At 32.2% G+C, this 15,401-nt stretch overlaps 1 protein-coding gene across 1 annotated transcript in view; it reads left to right on the forward strand.

Moving 5' to 3' along the window:
* LOC106469402 overlaps positions 1-3,700 on the forward strand; it is a 108,980-nt gene extending 105,280 nt beyond the window's left edge. Inside the window, exons 21-22 of the mRNA XM_022398740.1 lie at positions 1,750-1,948; positions 2,467-3,700. Coding sequence (XP_022254448.1) covers positions 1,750-1,948; positions 2,467-2,578 — 311 coding nt within the window. The 3' untranslated portion in view covers positions 2,579-3,700. The remainder of the gene's footprint in view (positions 1-1,749; positions 1,949-2,466) is intronic.
* Positions 3,701-15,401: the final 11,701 nt, after the last annotated feature.

Genomic DNA, 15,401 nt, shown 5'->3' on the forward strand with positions numbered 1-15,401 from the left:
ATCTGTACATGATATTTCTTGCTGTTTCTAACTTATACAGGTCGAATTCATTCCATTTTTACTGTTGATTAAGGACTAGGAATTGTCTATTGATTACTGTGCTTGGATTGTGAATCTGAGGATTCATGGTTTGCAGTAAAATCATGCTCCACACATTATGGTTGTACTATGAGAGTGTTAATGAAACTCCATAACTAGCTGTCTTCCATCTAATCTGTCAGTTTAACATTTGGGATGGCTAATGCAAATACCTCTTTTTTTAGCTTTGTACAAAATTATCATATATATTACTTATATGACCCACAGCTTGATTATGTGACATAATACAAAATTAACTTTATATTTGTTTTCAATATAGTCTGTATCATAGCACAGAACATTCTAACGAAGCATATGACAGTTGTTATTTTTTTGCTTTTAAGTATGTAAAGCTTATGTTTAGTTCTCAGAATAAAATATAACAATATCTGGAAATAAAGCTAATTTAATATATATATATGTATATAAAAATAAGCTTTACAATAAAAGGCAAAATGGACAGAAAGAGAAAACTGAATTTGTAATTCTTGGTTTTCAAAAACCTGCGTGGTTATATTAGGAATGAACAAGAAACAGTTGTGCAAATGAAGATAAGTAGAGCATTAACTATAGGAAATAACTCAAGTGACTCTGTAGCTAAAGTGTGAAGAAGACCTTTGTATACATTATTAACCTTGATCTTTAAAATAGCATTATTTAAAAAGCTTTGACAATCCAAGCTATGACTGTTGGGAAAAGTACAAAAAATCAAGTTAATGACACATCATTGGTAGTTCAAGTGGTATACATTAGCATCTCAAAAGTTAACAAATATAGGTGTGTGTTTAATGCACGTCATATACCTGAATGGAAGTTGCAAGGCAATGAACTTTCCTTTATTTGTGGCCTAATCTTAGAGTAAAAAAAAGCAGCATCAAGTCTATTGCCATCACTTGAGCTGTATTAAAATGTAACTGTTGGATGGATTGAAGACAACTAGAAAATATGTACACAAAATATTGAGTGAATTTTTTTTATGAGATTACAAAGCTTACAAGCACCTCAAAAGTATTTGGAGCTACACAAGTATCTCTTGGCTTTGGAGTAACACTTCTCCATAGTAAAGGAAAACATAAAGTAAAATAGCAGTCATGTTACTTCATTTTAGAGAATACATGATACAAAATAGCACTAAATTCTTCACATCTTGTGAAATGGTAGGAGTGTAAAATAGATTATTATTTAATATGCAAAATTATATAGGATGCTCATTATCAGTTCTCCTTCTAGCTTTAAAAAATGAAATTTGGGTCTGGCATAAAATATTTAAATTCTTGTGGTATAGTTGAGATATGAATAGTTCAAAGAAAAACTATATAACTCATTATATCTATATAGTAATTCTTAGTTGTACCTATATTTTAATGGATTTTTAATTCCTTCTATAATTTTTTAATAACTAACTGTAATTTTTGTTTGGAAACTGTTGATCCTCTCACCCCCAAAAAAGAAAAAATGTATGAATTATAAACTTCAAAAGAATTATAAGGAGCCCAAAAAATGGGACTAAGTATTTTTTGTGACTCAGGTTTAACTGTAACAATTTGCTTGAATATTTGTATAAACATGTAAAGAGCATAATTCAAAAACATAAATGAATACTTTCATATTTTTTAACTGTTTCATTTTGAAAAAAAAAATGTTTTCCAATGACTTAAAATTTTTGTAAAGGTTATGAGAAGGATCATCAAGTGGTCCTTTGGTTTTGGGAAGCCATTGAAAACTTTGACAACCAACAACGTCTACGGGTTCTCCAATTTGTCACTGGAACTTCAAGACTCCCTTATGAGGGTTTTGTTGCTTTGAGAGGTAGCAATGGACCTAAAAAGTTCTGTGTCCAAAAATGGGGTCAACCAACTGACTTACCAAGGTAAGATTAACATTAATGGAAAAAATATTGCTGTTTGTTTTTTCTTGTAATATGAAGGAAGGATAAAAAAAAGAAAGAATTTTCAAAAATAAACATTACAAATTGATTTGCTGTTTTTGCTATTTTATACTTTTATATTTTAAGTTTTGGTTGTACAGGTAAAAGTCCAGTAATCAAGAGTATTCAGTTGTTTTATTAGTGGTGTTATAAATGTAAAATTTTATTAATTTCTGTAGCATTTATGAACATCACTGCTAGTAATCACCACTATTTATATGTTTTATTAGTGGTGGTATTAATGTACATTTATTATTCAAATTTATGGCTTCTATGAATATTACTGCAGTTTCATTAGGTGCTTCTCTCTATCTGCCTAAACTGTAAGTATCTGTAATATGTAAACAAACACTACACTACTGGTCCAAGTCAATGGTTAACTGGCTCATATTTGAAGCTCTAGTTGTGTTTATGAATGTTATTGGACTTGCAGTTTTTTTTTATCTTTTATTTGTCTGCAGGGCACACACGTGTTTCAACCGGCTTGGCCTTCCACCGTATTTATCTTTTGAGATTCTTCAAGAGAAGCTGCTTTTTGCTGTTGAGGAGTGTAGGGTGTTTGGCTTTGAATAAACTAGAAGAAACTAACGTTCTTGATTTAAGTCTTTTAGTGCTCTTCTGAGAGTGCTTATACATATGTTTAAATAAAACAAAACAACATAAATAAAGTAAATTCAGAGATAGAGTCCCTTCACCTTTCAAACAAAAAATGAAGTTCATTTACAACATTTTGGCCAGAGGCCTAAATCAGGCAAATAAAATAATAAGAATCTGTTGACAGGTGAAAGGCACTTTACATGTGATTTTAAACGTTTTTTTTCTTTTATTGAAACAAAAATGAACATTCCATTTTTAATTAAGACAATTTACAATACTGATTTATTCTGTACATAAGAATTAAAAAAAAAAATAGAATGAAGCTAACATTCTATTTTCAAATGAGGAAAGGATTTAGATTTTTGATGCAATGTGTTTTTTAACAGTTAGCTATGAATGTTTATTTGGATTTGATTACATCTTGAGGATCGGGTGATATAGTTTATCATATTATAAAGTTTTGTTATCACTTATTGTTTATCATAGTCCATAAAAGTTGTACTGTAACCTTGTAATTTAATTTGCACATTTTACGTTTCTTCATCTTTGTGGATTTCTATCTAAAGATAATTCACAGTAATTTACGTGTGTGATATTTATGGGATACTTTCTGTCCCTTTGGCAACAATATTTCTTATTTTAATTTTATACTATTAATCGATGACAATCATACTGGTATAAGAAATTCCACAAATAAAAGTGCCTTAATTGTTTATGAATATCCTGTGTATTGTTAATTTGTTATAAGTATGAAACAGTGTTGTCTAGTCAATATAAAATTAAGTAACAATTTCATTAAATTTAACATTGTTACATTTTAAACATCCTTCAAAGTTGACTGTTGATTTTAAAAAAAATTTAAATTTCAAGCCAACTAAACCTGAATTTGTATCTTTTAAAAAAAGTTTATTATTAAGAAAAATAAAGTAATAAAGATTTGAAGTAGGTCACAAGTTTTGATATGTTTAAGATACTGTACGATTGTTCTAATTTGTTTCTAGCCATTTATTGTCTAGAAAGTTTGACCTTATAAGTGTGTATAAAGTGGTATATTCTAATATTCAGTTTGAAAATAAATTTATGTTTTGATCTCTCAGATATACATTTCTTTATTAAACTGATTTTATACACTAGGAAATTAAATGAATTTGGTAATCAAAAGTTATCTGGTTTTCAGAACACTGTCAAATTACTACTAGATGTATTATAATTTTCTAAGAATACACAAGAAAAAGTTGGTCTTTATATAAATGTTATTCAGCTTCTTTGTGCTACTTCCAGGTAAAAGATATTTTCAAATCATCCATATTTTTCTTAAATATTTGATGTGGTGAACTAATAATTTAAAACACAACTTTTTTAAGAAATAATTTTGATTTTGAACTTTCTTTGATACATTATTCCTTCTAGTTGATTTTTGTGTCTACATATTTCACGTATCTAACAAATTGTAAGACAGGTTAATATGACGTACTTAGTTTCACCTTTTATACGTATTTGTACAATAGATGGATGTGTGTGTCCTGTAATTCTTTTGTTAATTACTATATACTGTTGAAGTTAAATTTTTTATATATTTTGTAACTTGTCATCCTTTAAAAATATTTTCAAACATGGCAATAGTATTTATTGACAAAACTTTCTCTACTAATTTTGACAAAATAGTTGTTATACCTACTGCTTCTTTTTTAAATTTGTACATAGGTGGTGCAGCAATCACACTTTCTTGTAATATGAGTTTTTTAATGCTTGTATGCTCTTTAAAATTAATTTTTTCAAAATTAAAGTTGATGCAAGCCCTGTTTTTTTTACAATAACCAAATTTAATCCCTGAGTATAAATTTTTTAAATTTGTACATAGGTAGTGCAGCAATCACACTTTCTTGTAATATGAGTTTTTTAATGCTTGTATGCTCTTTAAAATTAATTTTTTCAAAATTAAAGTTGATGCAAGCCCTGGTTTTTTTACAATAACCAAATTTAATCCCTGAGTATAAATCAAGTTGATAAATTATTGTAACTATACTTCATATGTTGCATTTTGAAATCTTATTTCATTGAGTTTACTTGAAATCATTAATAAATCTATGGTTTGATCCCTTGCAATGTACAGAGTGTAGACAGCTCATTGTGTAGCTTTGCAAATTGAAAACAACAACAACAACAACAATCATAAAGTATATTAATGTGAGACCAGTGGAATGAATTATATACATGTGTCTTCACAATATATAATTTATCACCTTTAATGATGATAATAATTTTAATAAATTTATTTGATATCCATAAATGTATTACAGACTGCTTTTAATTTTGCAAATAAGTTTCCCAGTTTTCTCCAGTTTATATGATGGGAATACAGTCAGTCGTTTTTTTTTAGTATTATTATTATATTCATTGTTTCTAGTTGAAATATTGCCATCAACCATAACCTCCTGAAAGTGTTGTCTTTAAAATTTTGTTTACTGGAATTATTATTGAATAGTTAAAAACTGATTTAAAATTATACTAGGAATGTGCATGTGTTTAAAAACTGATTAAAAACAGTTCCTGAAATGTACGTGTGTCTCAAAGGAGTTTTTTTTTATTACAGACTTCTTTTTACATTTCTAAGTCTACCAGCTGGGCTATTGCTGTCATAATTGATACTGTTTACATTTTTATTGATGTGTCTTCAATGAAAATATTTTTTAATCCTTTCAGTTCTTTCATTTTGTTACTGAAACTATCATTAAAGCAGTGTTAATTGTGATGCATTTTCTTTGTCTAGAAACTTGTATGGAATAGGATTCAGTTATAAGAGCAGAATGATTGGTCATATAATGCTTAATTACTAAATAAATGCAATATATAAAAGTTTACTGTATAATGTTCATTTTTTACAAGGTTAACATTGAAGATATATTTGTATTAGCAATTCAAAAATTAACACTTTCAATAAACCATGAATGTTTGTTACTTTGTTTTAAACCTACTTTTATATTAGACATGTAAAGTTCCTTTGCAATGCTATCAAACTTGAAAAGTAATGTTATAAATTTTGAGCTGTAGCACATAAACCGTTTGTCTGATGAAGAGAAACCTGTGCTACAAGTAATATTAAATGCCACTTTCATCACCTATTTTGCTACCAACTGATCTCCTCATCTTGTTGAGCCATTATTTGCAGTGATAAGGCATTACAATTGAAATAGCTGCCAAATTCAAAGCATTTGTATGTTAGACTTATTTATTTAACCTCAATCTTTTGAGGTTCTACCCTAGTTCCTCTACCAACTTTTTTGAAATTAGTTTGGCTAGCTCCTCACAACTCTACTTTATCTATATGTACAGATACAAAGACATCAGTTTGAGTTTCCACATATTTAATTGTGTAATGTTGTTAGATTTAACCATATATGCCAAAATTAGCCAAGATACATTAGATTTCAACACTTATATCTCAGAATTAGTCATGATGCATTAAATTTAGATATCAGAATTACACAATCCATGCTAGATTTTGATGTCCTATGATAGATTTAAAAATATTACATATCATTTTGATATTCTACTTCGGATTTAACCCCACTACATCAAATATCAACCTGCTATGTTAGATTTCAACATGTTACATTAGATTTGATATGCTATGGCAGATTTTAGGATTAAAAAATCTTAATTCAAACATACAACATTTTTCATTGTCAGAAAGTAACATCCTTCTTAACATAATAGCTAAATAATGTTTAAAAATAAAACGCTTTTTAGCTTTTAAACCTTTTTGAGCAATTCTCTCTCTGAATCTTTCACGTAAGATGTGCCTCACTAGCCTTTGTTGGTTGAATGAATACTTAAGACAAGAATTTTTTATTAGAGACTAATCTTTTGTCTAAGATGTTCTCTTTGTGTTGCATATTTCTATATGGGTATCTTCATTCACATTGTTGAGTACTGAACACGCGAAAACAAAATTGTCTCGTGTCATACAGGTTTGACATCTTGTGTAAAGTTAGATAAGCTAGCGAGTGCAAACAATACATAGGATCATGGCTATTCGGTCAAAGTATTGTGCACGTATCTTCATAACATTCACGGTATTCATTGTTTTTGAACGAAACTTCTTTGTTAATGCTCACTGTAAAGTCCTTTATTTTAGGAGTGCACTCAATCTTGAAGGTGTGCGCCAAAGATTAAAGAATGCAGCTCGATACATGCAACCATCTATAGAAGCCATAGTGGGAAATAAGCAAAAATTACTAACGCGTTGTACGTGTAGGTGACGTCTTAATTTCACAGAAATTGTTAGACAAGCGAAGCTTATTTGTTCTAGTACATTTGTCTTTGTCAGTTCTTACCAGGTGATAAAATTGTTATGAGTGTTTAAACTGAATAGCATTTTCAAAATAAATATGTCAAATTTAATGAGACCATATCTTCGTATAATAAATTAAAACACGTGAAGTTGTCTCCAGTGTTGAAAAATTTTATTTCCTAATACATACATATATATATATAATTGGTACAAACATATGAATGCAAAGGCATGATATTTATAAGCTTTGTAGTTTCACGCACGCTCATCAAAAGCGACACACATTGAAAGCTCAAAGCTACACAATGGACTATGTGTACGTTTGTCTGTTGTTAATCTCAAAGCTACACAATGGGCTATTTGTACGTTTGTTTGTTGTTAAGCTCAAAGCTACACAATGGGCTATTTGTACGTTTATTTGTTTAAACTAGATTTGTACATAATGGGCTATCTGCCGTAGTAAGTTTATAGACTTACAATGCTAAAATCCGGGGTTCGAATCCCCGTGATGGATAAGAGGCCGTGTTTCTGATTCACGCTTGACAGAGATCTTAAGCTCCTGCTGCAGTTCGTCCCATCGAGTTTTTGAATGAGCAAAGAAATTATAAATGGCTTCAATTATACCAAAAAAGGTAATAACTGTTGTTTCCTGACTTGCAGCATGAAGACATGCTAAGTTCAAACTATGGTTGTCACATTTTATAAAGACTGCTTTTGGATTTGTGTTCAGAATTCTTTGTTGAACGCCTGACAGATAACCTGACATGACAGCAGCATTATCATAACATTGTGAACAACAATCACTCCATCCTCTTCTAATTTTGTGCTTATTGTTTTCTCAATATTGGCAGCGTCTTTTTCCTTTATCTGTATAAAGTCAATAAATGACTCTTTGACTTCTACTGTTCTTGTCTTAAAGTCAAGATTAACAAACCGAATCACTTGGGCCAATTGCTCATGATGGGCTAAATCAGGTGTGGAATCAAACAGAATACCATAGTATATGTTTCTACGAATTGCTGACAAACAATAATTTCGCACATGTGAAGCCATGAGATTTATAAACTCATTTTGGATTTCAGAAGAAAGATAAGATGTTGACGTTTGCTTGTTTTTAACACACTCTAAATGCTCTCTCATTACTGGATCATACTTTGCTAATAACTACAAAAATGACAAGAAATTTCCAGGTTTTTCGTTTGAGGTTATATCCTTAGTATGACCACGGAATGCAAGATTTTGAGAAACTAAATATTGTGTACAATCCAGCAACCATCGAAGTACATATCTCCAGTTATTTTTTTGTTGCTGAATTTGCTTTTGCAGCTCTTCACCAATGCCACTTTGAAGACGAATTTGCCGTTCAGTTTTTTCCAAGCAGCAAATAACTCACGATGACTGTCACTATTTTCATGGGCATTTAACTTTTCATTTTTTTTTCCATTTAGAGAATCCACCCTGTGTTTTCAAAGCAGACCGACTATCGGATGTCATAAATGTAGGTGAAAAAAGAAGACACAAAAGCAGTAGGCTGTTTTATGTAGAGGTGAATACACCAACCAGGAACGATTGACCTCTTATCCATTCAGAAGGCGTCGTTTGAACCATGTGAAATTCATGTGCTACAACTTTAACAATCTCTGTGTGATGTGCCTGTGTTACAACTGCTGAGCCTGTTGTATCAAAATTCATAAATCTAATATCCCTGTGTGTTAAAATATTTATTAGGTCATCCTCTTTTAGCTTAGCAACACTATTCTGTGGATTTGTTTCTGACAAAGTGGAATCCTCTTGTTTATTATTATTTAGCTTTTCAACAGGACAGAGAACGGTTTCTCCATTGTTTTCTTCTTCAAATGAAATAACATGTTCACAAGCTTGTGCTTTGACCTATTTGCTACCGTCAAAAGGAACAGATGCTGGCTTACTGGTGTCATCACTTCCAGCAAGGAAAGCTCTTATCAATTTGCTTGACTTCACCATCGAAGCTGCAAATTGTGCACGCCTTTTGCGTCCCTGTGCCCCACTTTCTTTTTCGACATAATGGGCTAAAAGAATAAATTAATAAATACTGTCTACACTATTTAGTTGCAACATGCAAATTGTCAGATGAAAGGAAGCATTCTACTTTCCTAAGTTCCTAACCACAAGTTATATTTCAATTATACAATTATAGGTGCAACTCAGGACTAGGTAGGCACATCTGGACCTGGTTTCACTTTAACTACCATTATTTAGACCCCCCCATACTCATGTTAATTACTGTGACACAACAGTAAGAAAATCAATGCAGATGAGTGTATATACTGGTAAATCATGATTATGAGCATCATATAAATTACTGGTAGTTGCTAAATCACATTTAAAAACTCGATAGATGTAACTACACGAACGCTACAGGAGACAAGTCTGAAATTACTCAAATGAAAATTACACACACTGTGGAGAAGGGTGTAATCAAAACATAATATAAGCCTAGAGGCTCAAAGACTATATTTAATATTAAAGGTTTTGATAGAATGAGAAAACTTAAATATAGGCTAACTAATTAGTGGTGCTAGATTACAGTTCCTAGATTAAGTCGCTTGCACATCTAGATCTAACATTAATGTTAGACCTGTTATTTCCATCTTTTTAGTCTTAGATTTAGATCTAGATGCAATAATAATGATATAAATTTATAAATATAAACTATACCTTAGATTTGGGTGTATAGATTGAAAGCACCTTGTATTGAATCTACCCAGATCTAGACATAACCCTGCCTCATCAATTCTAGATTTAGATTTATTAGGCCTAATGTTTAGAACAAATGTTACATGTAGATCTATTAACTTAGTCATTAGATCTCTCCCAGTGCCTAGTTTAACAGTTAGTATAGGTCTAAGTATGCCTATAATACAGGCTACAATTTGTATGATGATGGACCTTGGGTCTAGAAATAACTGCAATTAGACCTAAAGTCTAGTACATTAGTAGGTGTAAGACATGATTTACAATCAGCCAATACAATTACAAACCACTACATTAGGCCTACAATGTTTACTAGATCTGGATCTTGCTTGTTGCATATATTGCCAATCTTGCACATCAGTTAATATGATACATCAATCTCGTACTTTCTTTTTGTTGAACGTACACTTACTTGTACGTTGTATTCTAGGACTTGTATTTAATCAACAGATGAATGATGGAATAATGTAATTTACTTCTGTTCGTCAATTCGGTCTCATTGTATTTCAGTGGGTGGCTTTTAAAAGTTAAAACTGCAGGCATAATACACACAAATAACGTAACACTGTGTCGTATTTCCTTAACTTAGGGCAGTTGCCCTATATCCTAGTGGAAGGCATAATTATTAACTAATAGGCCAGAGGAAATTTTGCGCCCCTTCACCCCTGCGCCCGGGGGCGTCTGCCCCCTCTTGCTACGCCACTGAATACATATTTGCTTTTATTGTATAAAAATACCATACCACGACTAGCGTTGAATTGAAGTTTCAGGCTAATAGCAACTAAATCATTAATGTTAACAAACTGTGTACAGGGAGTCGCTCTGCAGACAATATCCCATAATGTAACGACATTAAAAACAAACAAACAGAACACAAGAACTTACGGAGGTTTATATGATTTCCTACATTACCGAAGCTTTTGTACGTGACACTTCACAAACAATTTTAATTCTCAAAAATCAAATGTAGATCAAACAATACCGAAACAAGGTCTACCGCTTTTGCAATATAGCGGGTTGACTATAATCATATTATCTACTTCTAAAGTGTCATTATCATTGAAAAACTACACGTATTAACAGTTCTCTGATTATGTGGTTCACATGAATCAAATAATAACCACAAATATTTTAAGTCAAGATAGTATATGGACTTTTTTGCGTGTTAAGTTAGTATATTTGTGGTTTGAGCTAGCCGTCCCTCATTTTGAGGTAATAAGCTAGAGGGAAGGCAGCTAGTCAATACTTTTCACTGCCAATTTTTGTCAGAACGAACTTTTTCGGCTGTAAGTTGTAACAGGATGGGAACCAAAGGAACCTCAACTCCACAATCCGGCACACTAACCGCTAGGCCGCGCTCTGCCATCGTGTAAAGCGATTGGATATAAAAATAACATATTATTTTCGCTTTGTGACTTTAATCAATGATTATTTGCTGGTCTGTTTCCTTTCAGTTAAATTCTGAAACGTCTGTGCGCTACTAACGCGGGGCGTAATAGTTATCAAATAATCGTTGTTCATCAAAACTAGGCCCAAGGTCATCGCTCGCCGCTAGTATTCTTTTTGTTAACTTCCATCCTGTTATTCAAGTCAATAACCTCAGCTGCCACTTACGATAAGTGTGTTTTAAGTGTCAAGATCGTGTGACAGTAGACACAGTCATAATTCCTTTTAAGTTAAGTGTTTCTCTGATTATCTATAATAACATTTCGGTAAATAAGTTGTATGGTTATAAAAATGAAGTTTTTGTATAATCACTTAGTTTGTTTTTACTCTACTCCTATATATTCGTAAACATAAGGATAAGTCGTTTACGGATAATAACCCTTAAAACAGTTTAAATTTCCATGACCCAATGTAAAAACGAGTCTTAAATAGCACCCTAATTTAAGAAATTTTTATTTTGATGACAACTGATCTTTTGAATCAAAACATTTAAAACATAATTTTTTAAATCGATTCGTCAGTGTTCGCAGTCGAATAAGAAAAAAAAAGAAGTGATTATCCATAGTTTCACTAAACTGAGTGTTTTTCAGTAATTTATTCAGTTTGTTTGAATTTGTACGCACAGTAAATTGCCATGTGTTGTCCTGAAAACACGTCGGGATTCAAAACATTAGTATGTTATCCTCTTTACAGTCTACACTTGATTTTGACCAGGTCAATCAAGTATACGTTTTCAAACTGCATTTTCAATTGTACAAAATCACGTATAATAATATTTTCACAACTAAAACCAAAGAATAGTGAGTGACCCAAATATTCTTTATACACATATATATATCAAGAACATAGGTTACCGAGAAAATAAGTGTCTTCAAATTCCTTACGATAGTACACGGGAGTGTTTAGATAAAAAGAGCTGTGTAGGATATTTCAAAATTTTACTTTTCGGTTCTACAAAATTTAATCTCTCGACAGACATTACTGGATTACTCGGTTGTACACGTGTAATAATCCTAATATATACATTCACAAGCAAGATTAAGTTACAGATAGATGATACCACTGCACATTTCTGATGTGTTTTGTCTACATTCGGACGGTCTGTACCTGATGTTTTTATTGTAATATTTCTCCATTTTTCATAGTTATGTACGCGTTTTACAGAAACAGCTGCTTCTCTAAAATTCATTTTTGGGTCCTGAAGACGTTTCTGCACTCGATTGATAGATGATAAAAGATTTCTCCAAAAATGCAAAAGTACAAAAAAATCAAATGTAAGCATGCGTTGCAGAATATTATGAGCACCACATTTTGTTTCAGCCGTGTTGCCAATTACACTTAATTGCTCTAACAGTCCTAGCAATTCATCCAGTTTTTCACGTAAAACTTTTACTGCCTTTTCTCTCGCACTCCAGATCTTGATTCTTTGAAAGAGAAATTGATAGAATCACGTGAAAAGTCCTGTCAAGAAGCACTTAAAGTGAACAAGAATCAATGTGAAACATGGGGATTGACCATTGAAAGAAGAAAAATACGTCGTAAACGAATGCCAGGTGAAAATGCAGCTGATGCTGGATTGACTGCTGAATAGGAAATTCATCGCATCACGAAGGATGTTATTGATCGCTTGATTACAGAAATAACAGGAAGATTTTCTCGCTTACTAGATTTAGATTCACGATTTGGATTTCTACTAGATGTGCAAAATATTGTTTCTGGAAATTTCGAAGACGGAAAATTGCAAGAAAAATGTTCTGACTTACTAAAGAGCTATCCAGGTGATATTGATGGACCAGAATTGTACCGAGAAATTAAAGACTGTAGAATGTTGATAAGTAAAAGAACACAGACCGATTTTCCTGAACCAATGGCTGCAACTGATTTGTTAACATTTATAACTTCATATGGTGAAGATGTTTTCCCAAATTTAAGAATTGCATTGCACATTTTGTTAACAACTGGGGTTTCTATTGCTAGTTGTGAAAGTTCCTTCAGCAAGCTGAAATTAATTTTTACATACTTGAGAACCTCAATGTCTCAAGAACGACTTAGTAACTTGGCAATATTAAGTATTGAAAAAGACGTACTTAATACCTTGAATTTTGATAGTTTAATTGATGCATTTGCAGCAGCAAAAGCACGAAAGGTTCATGTAATGTAACCATGAATACCATACAGCTACCTGTACAAGATCTAGTTAAGTATATGTACAGTTTTGTAAACTAATAAAATTTGTTATTTGTAAACTTAAGTAGTATTTTATCAATCTGTTTTATAATCTATGTACACCACAAGTGACTGGCTTCTCGTATAAAACATAAGTTTCAAAACTAGGGATATAACAGAAATTTATCCTGCATGCTTGAAAGATTACTCTAGCTATGTGACTTTGAACAATACTGGATGACATAAACATCAAAATGGTTTACAAATTATGTAAGTACACCTAGTAAGCTATACTTCATTAGTTCTAGGTTTACAGTTGCGATATCATGAGATGTTATATTGTGACTTTATTTTAGGCCCGTGTAAGGCGGTAATTAATTCCTTATGTTATTGTCATTAAGTGGGTAATGAGTCACAAAACAAATAATCAAAACATTTCAGACGTGGGGGCGCCAAAAGTGTCTTTACCCCCGGGTGCTGAGAACCCTTGCTACGCCACTGACAGTAGCGAGATGAGACTTTCGAATATGAGGAAATCTCACATTATGTTTTAAAAAACATTTTCTTATAATTAAAACGAAAACAATGTTAATAACATTTTTTATATAATATAATTTAAGCGGATTCGAAAGGAAGTTATTTACGTCCAAATATATTGCACCACACGTATGAAAAGTTTTTAACATAAAAAGAGGTTGGTTTTGGCCTAGAGGTTAGTGTGCCTAGACTGTACATCCGAGGGTTTATGGCTCAAATCTCGTTACCTCAGTAACGCTCTCCGCACTTTGGATCCGTAAATGCCAAAATCACATTATTCGGTCAGCTAAAGAGTAGCCCTAAAGCTGGTCGCTGGTGCTGCTGACTAGCTTCATACCGAAGATAGTCCATTGTGTAGCTTTGCTTTAAAACAAACAAAAAATCCAAGACAAGTCTGGAAGTGATAGACTAGATGGAAGGCAGCTAGTCACCATCAGCCGCCATCAACTCTTGGGCTACCTCTTACTAACAAATAGTGGGATCGCTCCCAAGGCGGAAAGGGCGAGTATGTTCAGTGAAGGGATTCGAACTTGCAACCCTTAACCACCAGGCCATGCCAAGCCAATAAGATTCGAAAAGAAAGTACTTTCAGGGTTCCAAATTGTGCTATACTGTACTTAACATGAAAATCGGAAAGAAGTATATTGACCGTTAGCACGATCAATCACAAGGTATAAAGAAAAAACAGTGTTTATTTTACAGTTAGGACTACACCAAGAATACCTCTTTAGAATTAGCTCATAATATATGTAGCATAAGGTTTATAAAGTTTTTCATATACGCAATCTTATTCTTACAATATGATATTTAAATAAGTGGAGAAACTGATTGTACCAGAAACATTGTGAGAGATATCAATAGCGTCATCTTCATTGTTTCTCAAATTTAGATTTTTTATACAACTGTTTGATAAATATAACACTTCTATCAATAAGCGTTTCTGTTGAATTGTATGTAAGAAGAATAAAGTGACATGAAAAATACAAAAAGTTTTAAAAATAGATAATATTGATTTGTGTTATAAGCTTATGGATTGATAGTTCTTTATGTAAGAACGCATAAAATATTGACTTAGAGTTTTAACTCAAAACTACCAAATACACAGCGTGGTCACAAGTACATAGACACTACCTTTTCAGAAAAAATGAAAATTTTCAGTCACATTCACATGAATCGATATATTTATAATTTGATTAATATCTAGTAGGTCTTTCTTTCGCTTCGTGGAGTTCGTTGATCCTTTGGGGCATCGTGAGAATCCTCTCGTCAATTTTAGATTGTGGGATTTTCGCCCAATCTTCCTTCAAAACTTGGAGTAGATCGCTCTTCGAAGTTAGTTTTTTTGGTTGTTTCTTGACTTGCCGGTCGACTATGGCCCAGAGGTTTTCGATGGGGTTCATGTCAGGAAATTGACTCGGCCAGGGCAACTTCTGGATACCATTTTCTTCCTGCCACTTTTGGGTGTTTTTAGCAGTGTGACACGGTGCTCCATCTTTCTGGAACAGGGTTGTGTTCTTGTCCACGAAACTCGAGGAATAAAGTGGCAATAGTCCTTCCTCCAATATTTCGACGTATTTCGCAAAATTTATGTTGCCAACGCACTCCACTAAGCTCGATCTCCCA

This window comes from Limulus polyphemus, unplaced genomic scaffold, assembly GCF_000517525.1.
Source record: "Limulus polyphemus unplaced genomic scaffold, Limulus_polyphemus-2.1.2 Scaffold96, whole genome shotgun sequence".
Lineage (NCBI taxonomy): Eukaryota > Metazoa > Arthropoda > Merostomata > Xiphosura > Limulidae > Limulus > Limulus polyphemus.